Source organism: Scomber scombrus, chromosome 20 (assembly GCF_963691925.1).
Source record: "Scomber scombrus chromosome 20, fScoSco1.1, whole genome shotgun sequence".
Taxonomy (NCBI): domain Eukaryota; kingdom Metazoa; phylum Chordata; class Actinopteri; order Scombriformes; family Scombridae; genus Scomber; species Scomber scombrus.
This window is the reverse complement of record NC_084989.1, coordinates 25205656-25219432: the sequence shown is the minus strand read 5'-3', so window position 1 is coordinate 25219432 and position 13777 is coordinate 25205656. Positions and strand designations below refer to the sequence as shown.

Below are 13777 nucleotides of genomic sequence, written 5' to 3'. Positions count from 1 at the left end.
AATCCTCTCAAACTGCATCCACGTTCCCCTCTATATGTAACTACGGTAACCTAACAGTCCTAATATTTATATACTAGAACCTCCACTGAATGTTAAAACTAAAACCTGTTAACAGTTTCAGGATTTACATTTTTCTTTATTATTTATCTTTATTTATAGTTCTGACAGCTCAGCTCCTTTAAACTACTGAGAATGTCCTTTTATACAACAAACATTTGTATGTTTTTTTGATAAAGTTATTATTATTTTTTTTTAATTAAATGTATAATTTAATATAACTTAAACAGCTCAGGGACGATCGAGCTGCAACATGTTTGTTCATTTTTTATATCGTCAGTTTAAAATAATGAAAATATTTTTGAATGAAATTAATTCTAAATCTGATTAATTGAACTGGGATCATGATGTTGTCTAGGAGAAATAAATGAGACACTGTTGAGATCTCTGCTTTACTTTCTTTTCCTCTGGGACACTTCCAGAATAAGGTGGAGATTAGTGGAGAAATGGGATTACTGACCTGCTGCATGTACACAAGGATTTATAGTAACCAGGTTACTGCAGTGAATGTAAACACACTGATTGATGAGGACATCGTTCAACTACACACTTCAAACCTGAACACATCTTATTGGATTATAAATGGATTTTAATCTACATCATTTATTCTTTATTCAGATTGTGGGGCTGCAGTTTGTCAGAGATCAGCTGTGCTTCTCTGGTCTCAGCTCTGAAATCCAACTCCTCCCATCTGAGAGAGCTGGATCTGAGCTTCAACAAGCTGCAGGATTCAGGAGTGAAGCTGCTGTGTGATTTTCTGAAGAGTCCAGACTGTAAACTGGAGACTCTGAGGTCTGTTCACTGACTGTCTGTTACTATTGTTGATCTTAATGTTTAACAACTGAACCTAATTTATGTTCATACATAACTTACATCATGAAGTTCATTTCTTTCCATATTTATGTTTTACTTACAAAGTTTAGTGTGTAGTTATAAAAGATGACTGATTGTTAAAGAAAGTGTAGAAAATGTCCACTGTTAGTTGTTAAAGTCAATGAATGTTTATAATTGTTGGTAAAGAGTCACATCTGTATACAGAAGATCCTCTCAACTAATATCTGTTTGAAACTGATCAAGAAGGAGAAATATTTCTTTATCATATTCTTTAATGTGTTTTAATGAATGAATGTGTTTAGTTCAGAACACACATACACACATACACACACACACACACACACACACACACACACACACACACACACACACACAGATGAATACAGGTGTTTAAAGTATGTTTATGACTCAGGTTTTGTCCTTTAGATTGTGTGCAGCTTCTCCACTTGAAAGAGACAGACCCATCTACTCAGAGTTTAACTGGATTCACTCAATGAAACAAACAGCTTTTCCTTTTTCCTACTTTTATTTGCAGGTGCAGTTTAGTTGACAGATGAATGGCATTAGTTGTATTTCATTAGTCTCATTAGCTTCATTAGTCGTTTCATTAGGTGAAAAACCTTTAAACAAAGAAAAGAGAAAAAGAAAATATTATAAATACTGTTTATTCTATTGAAAATAAATTAATATGAAATTAATATAAACAGGAAAATATACATATTTGCAAATATTGAAAAAAAGTGTTTTATTTCCCTTAAATGAAACATGAAGTAAATAAAGTAACTCACTGTCATCATTTTAAGCTTCATATAAGGTAATGAATGAATTGTAATACTTTTTAATGGTTACTGCATTTTAATATTAACTGAATTTTAACATTAATGAAACATTTTTACAATAATTTCATTCAATTCCATATTTAAATGATACAGTGTTTAAATGACACAATGTTTTTAAAGCAACCTTCCACATAAACTAATATGACATTAATAAATACTCTCACAATCAACAGATTCAACGTAAATCATCAAGCCACTAAAACGAGACGATGACGAGACGTCACCAACGTCTTTAAACACTGTGACTAAATTAACTAAAAGATGTTCTGGCAGTATTTTGTATCAAAAAGCACAAAGTCGTTTATTGTCTTTCTGAGAGTTTATTCGGTCGTCTGCAGACGGACTCCTTGCTGTCTCAAGAGTGAGATGGCACGAGTGAGCCCAGAGCAGAGGAAATAGTCAGATTATATACAAAATTAATTATCTTGTGAAAGGGGCTGTCCACCAGCTGCTGAAGGCCAGAGACAAAGCCTTTAGAGCCGGGGATGGAATTGGCCTGAGAACAGCGAGGGCAAACCTGTCCCGTAGCATCAAGAAAGCAAAACAGGACTACTCAAAAAAGATCACCAGCCACTTCAAGGACAGCAGAGACACGCGCAGCCTGTGGCAGGGCATCCAGACCATAACGGACTACAAGCCTGCATCACAGACCTGCGATGACAACATCTTTCTGCTCAATGACCTCAACCGCTTCTTTGCACGATTTGAGAAAACAAACAACAAAAGACCTCAGAAAACTTCACCCCCCCCCCCACGACCAGGCTCTGTGCCTGTCTGCTGAAAGTGTGGAGAGGGCACTCGCCACCATCAACCCCCGCAAAGCAACAGGCCCAGACAATATTCCAGGCCGTGTACTGAGGGACTGCGCAGAGGAGCTTAAGGATATCTTCACGGATATCTTCAACACTTCTCTGAGTCAAGCTGCTGTTCCATCACATTTCAAGTCCTCCATCATTATACCTGTGCCAAATAAACCGGCTCCATCCTGCTTCAATGACTATCGCCCTGTGGCACTGACCCCCATCATCATGAAGTGCTTTGAAAGACTAGTCATGACTTCCCCCCCACCCTGGACCCCTTTCAGTTTGCCTACCGGGCCAAACGTTCCACAGAGGACGCAATCTACTCTGCTCTTCACCCAGCCCTCACCCACCTGGAAAAAGCAGACTCATATGTGAGAATGCTGTTCATAGACTTAAGTTCAGCTTTCAACACCATAATCCCTCAACAACTCATCTGTAAACTGGACCAGCTGGGGCTCAACACCTCCCTTTGCAACTGGATTCTGGACTTCCTCAGCGAGAGGCCACAAGCAGTACGAGTCGGCAACAACACCTCGAGCAGCATCACGCTCAGCACAGGGGCCCCACAAGGCTGTGTGCTCAGTCCCCTGCTCTTCACCCTGCTGACTCACGACTGCACACCAACCCACAGCACCAATCACATGGTGACATTTGCGGATGACACAACTCTGGTGGGTCTCATCACCAGGCACGACGAGACCCACTACAGGAAGGAGGTCAACCTTTTGACCATGTGGTGCAGTGACAACAACCTCCTGCTGAATGTCAGCAAAACAAAGGAGATTATGATTGACTTCCGGAAAGGCCACACCGAACACACACCACTGACCATTGAAGGTGCTGCTGTGGAGCTAGTGAGCAGCACCAAATTCCTGGGGGTGCACATCAATGAGGACCTTTCCTGGACCACCAACTCTGCATCACTGGCGAAGAAAGCCCAGCAGCGCCTCTACTTCCTGCGCAAGCTCAAGAGAGCGAAAGCTCCCACACCCATCCTGAACTCATTCTACCGGGGCACCATTGAAAGCATCCTGACCAGTTGCATCACTGTGTGGGGCGGTAGCTGCACTGCATACAGCAGGAAAGCACTGCAACGTATAGTCAATACAGCTGGTAAGATCATTGGTGCCCCACTCCTCTCCTTACAAGACACATACGCCACACGCCTCATCCGTAAAGCTACCTCTATTGTGTGCGATACCAGCCACCCCGCACACAGTCTGTTCACCCTCCTACCCTCTGGAAGGAGGTATAGGAGCCTCCGTGGCCGCACCGAAAGACTCAGAAATAGTTTCATACACCAGGCTGTCAGAAACCTAAACTCTCTCCCCTCACTCCCTCCAGCCATATCCTCCAGGCTGTCAGAAAGCTGAACCCCCCCCCCCCCCACACACACTGAAATTGCTGCTATTTACTGACTGTTGTTTTTGCACTGTTTCTGCTAAAAAATACATCTTACAGAACTTTTTGCTGCTATTACTTACTTTTTGCACTGCCATTACTGCCTTTTTTGCTGCCATTACTTCCTTTTTGCACTACCACAACTTAACTATACAGAAACTTATGCTGCTACTTCCTACATATACAAAAGTAGACTCGAAAAATCTTATTTTATCTTACTGTCTATCTATTCTATTTTTTCTTTTTCTTTTTATATTATTAGTAAATGTCTTATCTGTTTTGCACTTCAATGTTTACTCTTTAGTGTTAGGAAATATCTGTCTTATCTGTTGTGCCTGTGCACTTTATCTGTTTCACTGTGGGATAGTGAGAAACGTCTTCTCGATTCCTTTGTATGCCTTGGCATGTGAAGAAATTGACAATAAGCCGACTTTGACTTTGACTTTGAAGTGAACTGTCTGCTTGTCTGTTTTGCATTGCTGTGGAGTTGGATTTAATTTATGTAATTACTGTTTGCTGGCTATGGTTTTGTATGGTTTGACCTTTCATTTTGTTACTTATTATTTGACAGACTGGACTCTGACTGGCACCCCATATGATTAAACAGGTCAAATCTGTTACAAGTTATTACTGCCTGGCAGTCATGTGGTTGTCCATCGTCTGCTGTAGGGAGAAGAGTTGCAGGGTTAAGAACATTGCATCTTTTAACAGTGATGTTAGGCATGTCAAGCAGAATTGTGTTATATCTGAGCCACCTTGCTGTTGACAGGTGGGAAGTTTTATGTTCAAGAAAAATCATTGAAACAGCATGTGGTACCAGTAGGGTGAGATCAGCATAGCTTACAATGTCACGTGAGGCTATCACAGCTTTTTCAGCAGCTGCCACAGCTCTTAGACATGTAGGAAGTCCTGCAGCAACCGAGTCAAGTTTTGTTGAGGAATAGGCTACAGGTCTGTGTCGTCCCCCATGGTCTTGTTTCAGTATCGAAGTCATGTACCCACCCCATTCGTCAACAGTCTGTGTGAATGGTTTGGTGCAATCTGGAAGGCCCAATGTTGGAGGAGATTGTAATGCCAATTTCAAATCCACAAAGGCTTTTACGGCCTCAGGTGTCCAAATGACTTTGTCTTTTGCTGTGAGACCCTTCCCATGAGCGAAAGCGTTTACATTTCTGAATAGTTTGGGATCCATTGTCTGCAATATAACATCATTCCTAAAAAACTCATAACCTGTTTCTTTGTTTCAGGCTGTGAAATGTTTTGGATTGCTTCAATTCGTTTGGGTGAGAGGATTTTGCCCTCTGCTGTTATCACCTGACCCAGAAAAGTGACTTGTTTTGAAACAAGTTGAAGTTTTGACAAACTGGCCTTGTGACTGTTATCAGCCAGATGGTTCAGGAGAGGAAGTGTGTCTTGTACACAGGCTTCCTGTGTGGGAGAGCAAATCATGAGGTCATCCACATATTGCAAAAGAGCACTACCAGCTGGTAGGTTGAGTGAATCTAGGTTGTCTATTGGCTATCTTTATCCACTGGGATACTGAAAAATGCATTTGTGAAGTCAACAACAGTAAACCATTTACTGTCAGATGGAACTTGAGAGAGAATTGTGTGGGGATTTGGTACATTCGGGGCGCGCACATGGACCGCTGCATTTACTCCTTACAGATCCTGTACAAATCTCCACTCATCGGGTTGCTCAGCATCTGTGATTTTCTTTACAGGAAAGATTGGTGTTCGCACTGGAGATTTTTCACATAGAACGATTACTCGTGCTTCAAGGAGGGATTCAGACACTGGTTTGATGCCCTCGACTGCGTCTTTTTCAAAGGATGTTGATTTTTGCATGGTCTGTATGAGGATTTTGGTGTGATCACAACTGGTTCGGCACTTTTAATCAATCCTACATCATATTTGTGCTTTGCCCATAAACATGATGGTACCTGACTTAACTCAGGAATTTCAGAGATGTCTTTTATGAAAATGTGATTGCCGAAAAATGAATCAAAGGAATCTTTTACCTCTGTGGCTGTTTTCAAATCTGTGTCTGGAATGAGCTCAACAGTCTTTTCCGCAGTATACGGATGGAAATCAACATCAGGATCTGATGTTTTTTCCCACCCGGAAGCCTCATTGCATGTTTTTATCCAAGGTCCCAAGTCCTCCCACCTTTTATTTTTGGGTTTGACCAGTGAAACGTGGGGGTCGGAGTGTGGTATCCTGAACAGAGTTTGAAAAGATGGATTAGACAAAGTTACTGACCCAGCAAATTGATTACAGGTCCAATATAACCAGTTTAGTCTGAGTGTGTGTCTGTCCTGATCTGTCCGATACCATGCTTCCTCAAACTCACTGTCTGCTCCCTGCGAGAAGTGCAGTGGAGACTTTGTGATGTCATGATGTCAGTGTGTGTGTCTATAGTGAGTGTCTTGGCCTCCTGTATCAGTGTGTTGTTGACAGAGTTGAGTGCAGTGTCTGGAATCTTCCACTGATAAGCATACATTAGGTCTTCCCTACCATATCTGACAAGGGAATTTGTTTGGGGAATTCTTGTCACAAGAATACATTGGGAAGTGGAAACCAAAACAAATAAAAATTTCAGAAATTCTTTCTTCTGTTGAATGGCTGGTGAGATAAGCTGTTGCTTGCTGTGTGTGTCTATTTCTGTTGTGTTTTGCATGTCAGCAGACTATGACACACACATAAACCTAATCATATGACATAGTTACTCATTTGTATCAGAGAAGATGAATAATAAGAATTCCCATTACAAAGACTAAATCTACTTCATTAAATCACAACTTCAATAAAATCTCTTTTTCTTTTTTCATCCGAAAACAATGAGACAGAATATGAACTAGTTTCTCCATAAACAGAGCCTTCATCGGATGTGTGTTAGTTTAGCTTCCTGTGCTCGTGTGACTCTGTGAGGAACAACGTTACAGAAAGCATCACAGCCTTCTCTCTGATCACAGCAAACGTAGAGCTTCTCAATCCTCTCAAACTGCATCCACGTTCCCCTCTACATGCAACCACGGTAACCACCGGAGGAGAAACGAGATACGATTTCAGAGAATGAGACGTCCTTTACTCAGAAGCATCGTCTGTTTCTGATCAGCTGATCAGCTGCAGCGACTTTTCAGAGTTTGTGTCTCTACACATGTTCACTGTGCTGATACTAATAAAGATGCTCAGTTATCACTGCAGCCTGTTATATTATATTATATTATATATATTATATTATACATTATATTATATCACATTATATTATATTATATTATATTATATTGTATTATATTATATTAGATATCTGACAAGCACCTGCACATTGATAACAACCTGCATTGTGTACTTTGTGCTGCTCAGAGATATATGAATCATTCCTGCTGGCAGAATGTTTTTATGTTATTTATTGATTATTTGCATCTGTATTTATTAATATTCTGATTGTAAATTAATTATTTAATAACCCAGAATATGATCAGCTACGGTAGCCTAATGATGCTAACAGTAAATCACCTCCAGTTCATACAGTGAATCTGTAGTTTCAGACACATTGTTGTATTTTCTGTTGTTTCATTAAAAATAAAATCAAACCAGTTTGAACTGGTTTAGACTGGTTCTGGGTTAACACTGCTGGAGGCTAATATTGATTTATAAGTGTGTTTTATTTGTGTGATACATGTTTATTACTAATATGTCATCATTTGTGATCAATAAAATAACTATTTATATTTATTTAAAGATCCTCCACTGAATGTTGAATCTAATCCTGTTCACTGTTTAATGATTTACATTTTTCTTTATTATTTACCTTTATTTATATTTCTGACAGCTCAGCTCCTTTAAACTACTGAAAATATCTTTTTATACAGCAAACATTTGTATGTTTTTTTTCATCAATATTTAGTTGTTTTTAATTAAATGTATAATTTAATATAACTTAAACAGCTCAGGGACGTTCAAGCTGCAACATGTTTGTTCACTTTTTACATCGTCAGTTTAAAATAATGAAAATGTTTTTGAATGAAATTAATTCTAAATCTGATTAATTGAACTGGGATCATGATGTTGTCTAGGAGAAATAAATGAGACACTGTTGAGATCTCTGCTCTACTTTCTTTTCCTCTAGGACACTTCCAGAATAAGGTGGAGTTTAGTGGAGAAATGTGATTACTGACCTGCTGCATGTACACAAGGATTTATAGTAACCAGGTTACTGCAGTAAAAGTAAACACACTGATTGATGAGGACGTCGTTCAACTACACACTTCAAACCTGAACACATCTGATTGCATTATAAATGGATTTTAATCTACATCATTTATTCTTTATTCAGATTGTGGGATTGCAGTTTGTCAGAGATCAGCTGTTATTATCTGGTCTCAGCTCTGAAGTCCAACTCCTCCCATCTGAGAGAACTGGATCTAAGTAACAACAAGCTGCAGGATTCAGGACTGAAGCTGCTGTCTGGTTTTCTGAAGAGTCCAGACTGTAAACTGGAGACTCTGAGGTCGGTTCACTGACTGTCTGTTACTATTGTTGATCTTAATGTTTAACAACTGAACTTAATTTATGTTCATACATAACTTATATCATGAAGTTCATTTGTTTTTACTGTACAAAGTTTAGTGTTTAGTTATAACAGATGACTGATTGTTAAAGAAAGTGTGAGAAAATGTCCACTGTTAGTTGTTAAAGTCAATGAATGTTTATAATTGTTGGTAAAGAGTCACATCTGTATACAGAAGATCCTCTCAACTAATATCTTTTTGAAACTGATCAAGTTTACTTGATGAAGGAGAAATATTTCTATTATATTCTTTAATGTATTTTAATGAATGAATGTGTTTAGTTCAGAACACAAACACACACACACACACACACAGACACACATACAGATGAATGCAGGTGTTTAAAGTATGTTTATGACTCAGGTTTTGTCCTTTAGATTGTGTGCAGCTTCTCCACTTGAAAGAGACAGACCCATCTACTCAGAGTTTAACTGGATTCACTCAATGAAACAAACAGCTTTTCCTTTTTCCTTCTTTTATTTGCAGGTGCAGTTTAGTTGACAGATGAATGGCATTAGTTGTATTTCATTAGTCTCATTAGCTTCATTACTCGTTTCATTAGGTGAAAAACCTTTAAACAAAGAAAAGAGAAAAAGAAAATATTATAAATACTGTTTATTCTATTGAAAATAAATTAATATGAAATTAATATAAACAGGAAAATATACATATTTGCAAATATTGAAAAACTCCAAAGTGTTTTATTTCCCTTAAATGAAACATGAAGTAAATAAAGTAACTCACTGTCATCATTTTAAGCTTCATATCAGGTAATGAATGAATTGTAATACTTTTTAATGGTTACTGCATTTTAATATTAACTGAATTTTAACATGAATGAAACACTTTTACAATAATTTCATTCAATGTAATATTTCAATGATACAGTGTTTAAATGATGTAGCTTTAAAACGACACAATGTTTTTAAAGCAACCATCCACACATAAACAAATATGACATTAATAAATACTCTCACAATCAACAGATTCAATGTAAATCATCAAGCCACTAAAATGAGACGATGACGAGACGTCACCAACGTCTTTAAACACTCTGACTAAATGAACTAAATGGATTTTAATTTACGTCATTTATTCTTTATTCAGATTGTGGGACTGCAGTTTGTCAGAGATCAGCTGTGCTTCTCTGGTCTCAGCTCTGAAGTCCAACCCCTCCCATCTCAGAGAGCTGGAGCTGGGTGGAAACAAGCTGCAGGATTCAGGACTGAAGCTGCTGTGTGGTTTTCTGAAGAGTCCAGACTGTAAACTGGAGACTCTGAGGTCAGTTCACTGACTGTCTGTTACTATTGTTGATCTTAATGTTTAACAACTGAACCTAATTTATTTTCATACATAACTTACATCCATGAAGTTCATTGTTTGCTAACTGCTGATGGCTCTAAGTCAGACTGGCAGCCAAGATAGGTCAAAGACTGCAACCCTGTTGCTAAAGAGGAATCATCATTCAAAAGGTGGGGGAGGAGTAACTTTCTAAACCACAAAATGAAACAAGGAAAAGAGAAGTTGACAGTGAAAGCACTGCCCATCCACAACCCCAAAATAGTCAAACTAGTGGAAACACTGGTTTTAAAAATAATAAACTTTACATTAACATGTTGGTCATCCTTGGGTGAACCAGAGTCTGGTTCATATCATCTTCAGTGGTTAGCGCAGTCTTTTGGCCATCTCTTTTTTAAATGTTCCTGCTGAACATTTCTTTCTGTGAAATACATGAAAGTACAACAAACAACAATTTTTTAAAAACATGGTTCATAGATCACCCACAACAAAATGTAACTTAATATTAGAGCATTAATTGCTTGGTACCAATGGTACCTTAGGTCGCGTAGTTTAATATGATACCAGAGTTTTCACTACAGCTTTAAAACCGCGTTAGCTGGCGTACTCTGCTCATTTTAAGAGGCTAATTTACACATCTACACTATCTGAAATAAGTTAATGTTACATTATTTCGGCCAAGGTCGCTGGATTCCCTGCAGGTTTCAAGTGATTAAGTTAATTTTCTCCTTATCTAATAGCACTGCTATAGCTAATGTAGCTAATGCTAACAAGTTCATGATCACATAAGGTGTTTGATGCTAACGTGCTAACTAGACCAGAAGGGAATCAGAACCAACATAAACACTTTCACTCTGAGTGTCAGAAACAATTCACTCAGTTTATAACTAACAGTGATGTAGCTTAGTTTCTCTTTCCAGGTCCACGTGTTTTGTTTTGCTCCCAGCTCTTTCCATAGACTAGGTAACAGCTCAAAATCAACCAATCAGGATGCAGAGTGTGTGATGGACAACACCTCTGTCCAATGAGATTATCTAATGCTGATGCGTGCGCACATCATCCAGGGTTGAAAGGTCACATCTTTTTGCGCAACGTGCAGCTTTTGTGATGTGATGAGTGTCAGAAACAAAACTATTACAAAGTAAAAGTCATGAGGAGATGAAAATAATATCAGAAGGAGTTTTATTTTGATATTACACTGCGTTGAAATAGGATCTTTATCGTTCTCCAGCCACCAATAAATCATTTTTGTTTTAATTTGACAATGTAAAATTAATACATGAAAAATATGTTTTAAAGGGTTTATTTTATTAGTGGTCAATGAAACAAAGTAAAGTAAGTAAAGTTAATCACAGTAGATTTTGGTAATAACACCTTGTAGTAATAACTAGCAGCCTATTTATTCATTCAGTTCATTCAGTCTGCAATGATACTAATTATGATGATGTTAATTATGAATAACTGTGTTGATAGTAATAAAGTCAACAAGGTGTCAGGAAACAAGCCTCGGCGCTGGTCTACAGCATCTTCTCTACAAGTGAGTTAGGATGTGTTCTCTAGGCTTCACTGCAGACCTGAGTAATGCAGAGCTTGCAGAGCTCTTTATTTGAGATCACCCTGAGATGAATTGTGGAGGCTGAGATGAGAGTAGAGTTCATACAGAGAGCTCTCTGATGTCTGATTTATCTGTCTGAGATCAAAAAAAGGAACAAAAACTGAGAAAATCTGAGAATTAATTGAGAGCTTGATGAGATGAAACTTACCAGGAGTCCAAGTTGAGATTTTGTGCATCTTGTTGCTGAAGAGAAACAAATGAGAAACAGGAGAAATAAGTCACAGTCTCTCTTTGGTTTAACATAGATCTCATAGTTGTTTAAGAGAAATAAATGGGACACTATTGAGATCTCTGCTCTACTTTCTTTTCCTCTGGGACACTTCCAGAATAAGGTGGAGTTTAATGGAGAAATGTGATTACTGACCTGCTGCATGTACACAAGGATTTATAGTAACCAGGTTACTGTAGTGAATGTAAACACACTGATTGATGAGGACATCATTCATCTACACACTTCAAACCTGAACACATCTGATTGGATTATAAATGGATTTTAATCTACATCATTTATTCTTTATTCAGATTGTGGGGCTGCAGTTTGTCAGAGATCAGCTGTGCTTCTCTGGTCCCAGCTCTGAAGTCCAACCCCTCCCATCTCAGAGATCTGGATCTGAGTAACAACAAGCTGCAGGATTCAGGACTGAAGCCTCTGCGAGATCTTCTGGAGAGTCCAGACTGTAAACTGGAGACTCTGAGGTCAGCGATGAGTTCATGTTAATGAGCTCATTAGTTTGTCTCAGAGATTTTTTGATGATACAGTTAGCTTCCATCACAGATCCAGTATTTCCAGGTAGAGTGAATTTCTTATGTTAGTATTGAAGGTGTGAGAGGAAAATGGAGCAGAGCACTGAAGTCACATTTCCATTAACTGATCAGCATCAGCTGCTTTATTCATGCTTCACCATCATTGGTTCATTCATCAGTTTGTTGTCCACCAGTTAACCACTCACACCTTTCCATATTCATACAGATGTACAGTATACCTCCTCCTCATGTCTGAAGTGTTTAGTGAAGCTGATTTAATGTTCATGTATGTTTATTAAATATAGATTAGTTCTCCTGCTGAATCTCCCTCAAACAGCAGAAACTTTTCCTCCAACTCTTAACTGAATGATCATTTAGTGTAAATGTTAATTTCCCTGACATTAGTGTCTCTGACTGAAATACATTACTGTATATATGTGTCTAGGTTGACTGATTCTAAAGGTTCACTTGTCACATTGACTGGAAACCAGAAGATGGTTGGTTGTGTGGAGGAAAAGAACAAATCAGAGTCTCCAGCATCCACCTGTGAGTCCAAACATATTCCTCCAGACTTCAGAGATGAAGCTGGACCCTCACACATGAAGTAAGAGACTGTTTCTACTGAAATCAGAAATGAAGTTCAGTAATTTACTGTAATGTGAGCAAAACTTTTGCAGTTATCTTTAGTGAAGAGATAGAGTCTGATTATTTGAACCCTCTTCATAAGACAGTCCAGATAACTGCTGTGTTTCTATTTATTCCTACAGGGAGGAGAACACACCAAACAGAGCTACACCTGATGGACATGAAGGAGGTGAGAGTTGAGACTGAGACCAGTTCAAAGTGTGAATGTGACAAAATACACATCTAAAAACAACTAGTGTAGATTGAGTCTGTGTCTCTGTGAAGTCTTTGAAGTTTCTGGTCAAGCTCTGTCCCACTCTGAATGCATCATGGTGCGTTCGTTCACTTATCAGAGATTCAGAGTGAAACAACACAGGAGGCTGTGTCGGTGGTGTTGTTAAGGTACAGAGGAGACAGGAAACACCGTCCAGGAAGTCCAATCAGTCATTAAAACAAGATTTGACCTTTTATAATTTTGCATACTCTGGCAGTTAGATGTTCAGATATTTAGTATATGAAGCTAAAGCTAGCAGCCAGTTAGCTTATTTTAACATAAAATCTGAAATCTCTCCATAAATTGAGAGATTGTTTTTATATGCTTCAGTTTCTCTACAAATTAAAAACATGAAATAAAATGTATATACATTTTATTTCTCTATTTTATCTCTCTGTCCGGCCTTAAACTGGAACTTTGTGTTTCAGCTTTCAGTGTGTCTTAGCTCACTGGGCCATAAGGACGTCCAGAAGAGTTTAACATCAGCTGTTTGTCTTCTTCTCCACATCAGATGGCTCTAATCTCTCATCACATCCGTCCACATCCAACACAACCCTCAATGTGTCTGAGGACAGCAGAGATGATCAGGAGGTAGAGTCAATACAAATGTCCATTTTTAACCTTAACATGTTTATTAATTTGTTATTGATGACACTGTAGCGGCCCCTTGGATTTATAGATCAAGACGCAGAGTTTCAAACGGGTGTCGATTTG

The 13777-nt window shown here is 38.4% G+C and overlaps 1 protein-coding gene across 1 annotated transcript in view; it reads left to right on the top strand.

The window, feature by feature from the left end:
- The window catches only part of LOC134002171 (NACHT, LRR and PYD domains-containing protein 12-like), a gene marked incomplete at its 5' end in the record, with an annotated part of 84530 nt that overhangs the window by 58975 nt on the left and 11778 nt on the right, over nt 1-13777 (top strand). Inside the window, 7 exons of the mRNA XM_062441456.1 lie at nt 676-849; nt 8273-8446; nt 9615-9788; nt 11944-12117; nt 12611-12769; nt 12933-12979; nt 13575-13654. Of these exons, the coding sequence (XP_062297440.1) occupies nt 676-849; nt 8273-8446; nt 9615-9788; nt 11944-12117; nt 12611-12769; nt 12933-12979; nt 13575-13654 (982 nt within the window). The remainder of the gene's footprint in view (nt 1-675; nt 850-8272; nt 8447-9614; nt 9789-11943; nt 12118-12610; nt 12770-12932; nt 12980-13574; nt 13655-13777) is intronic.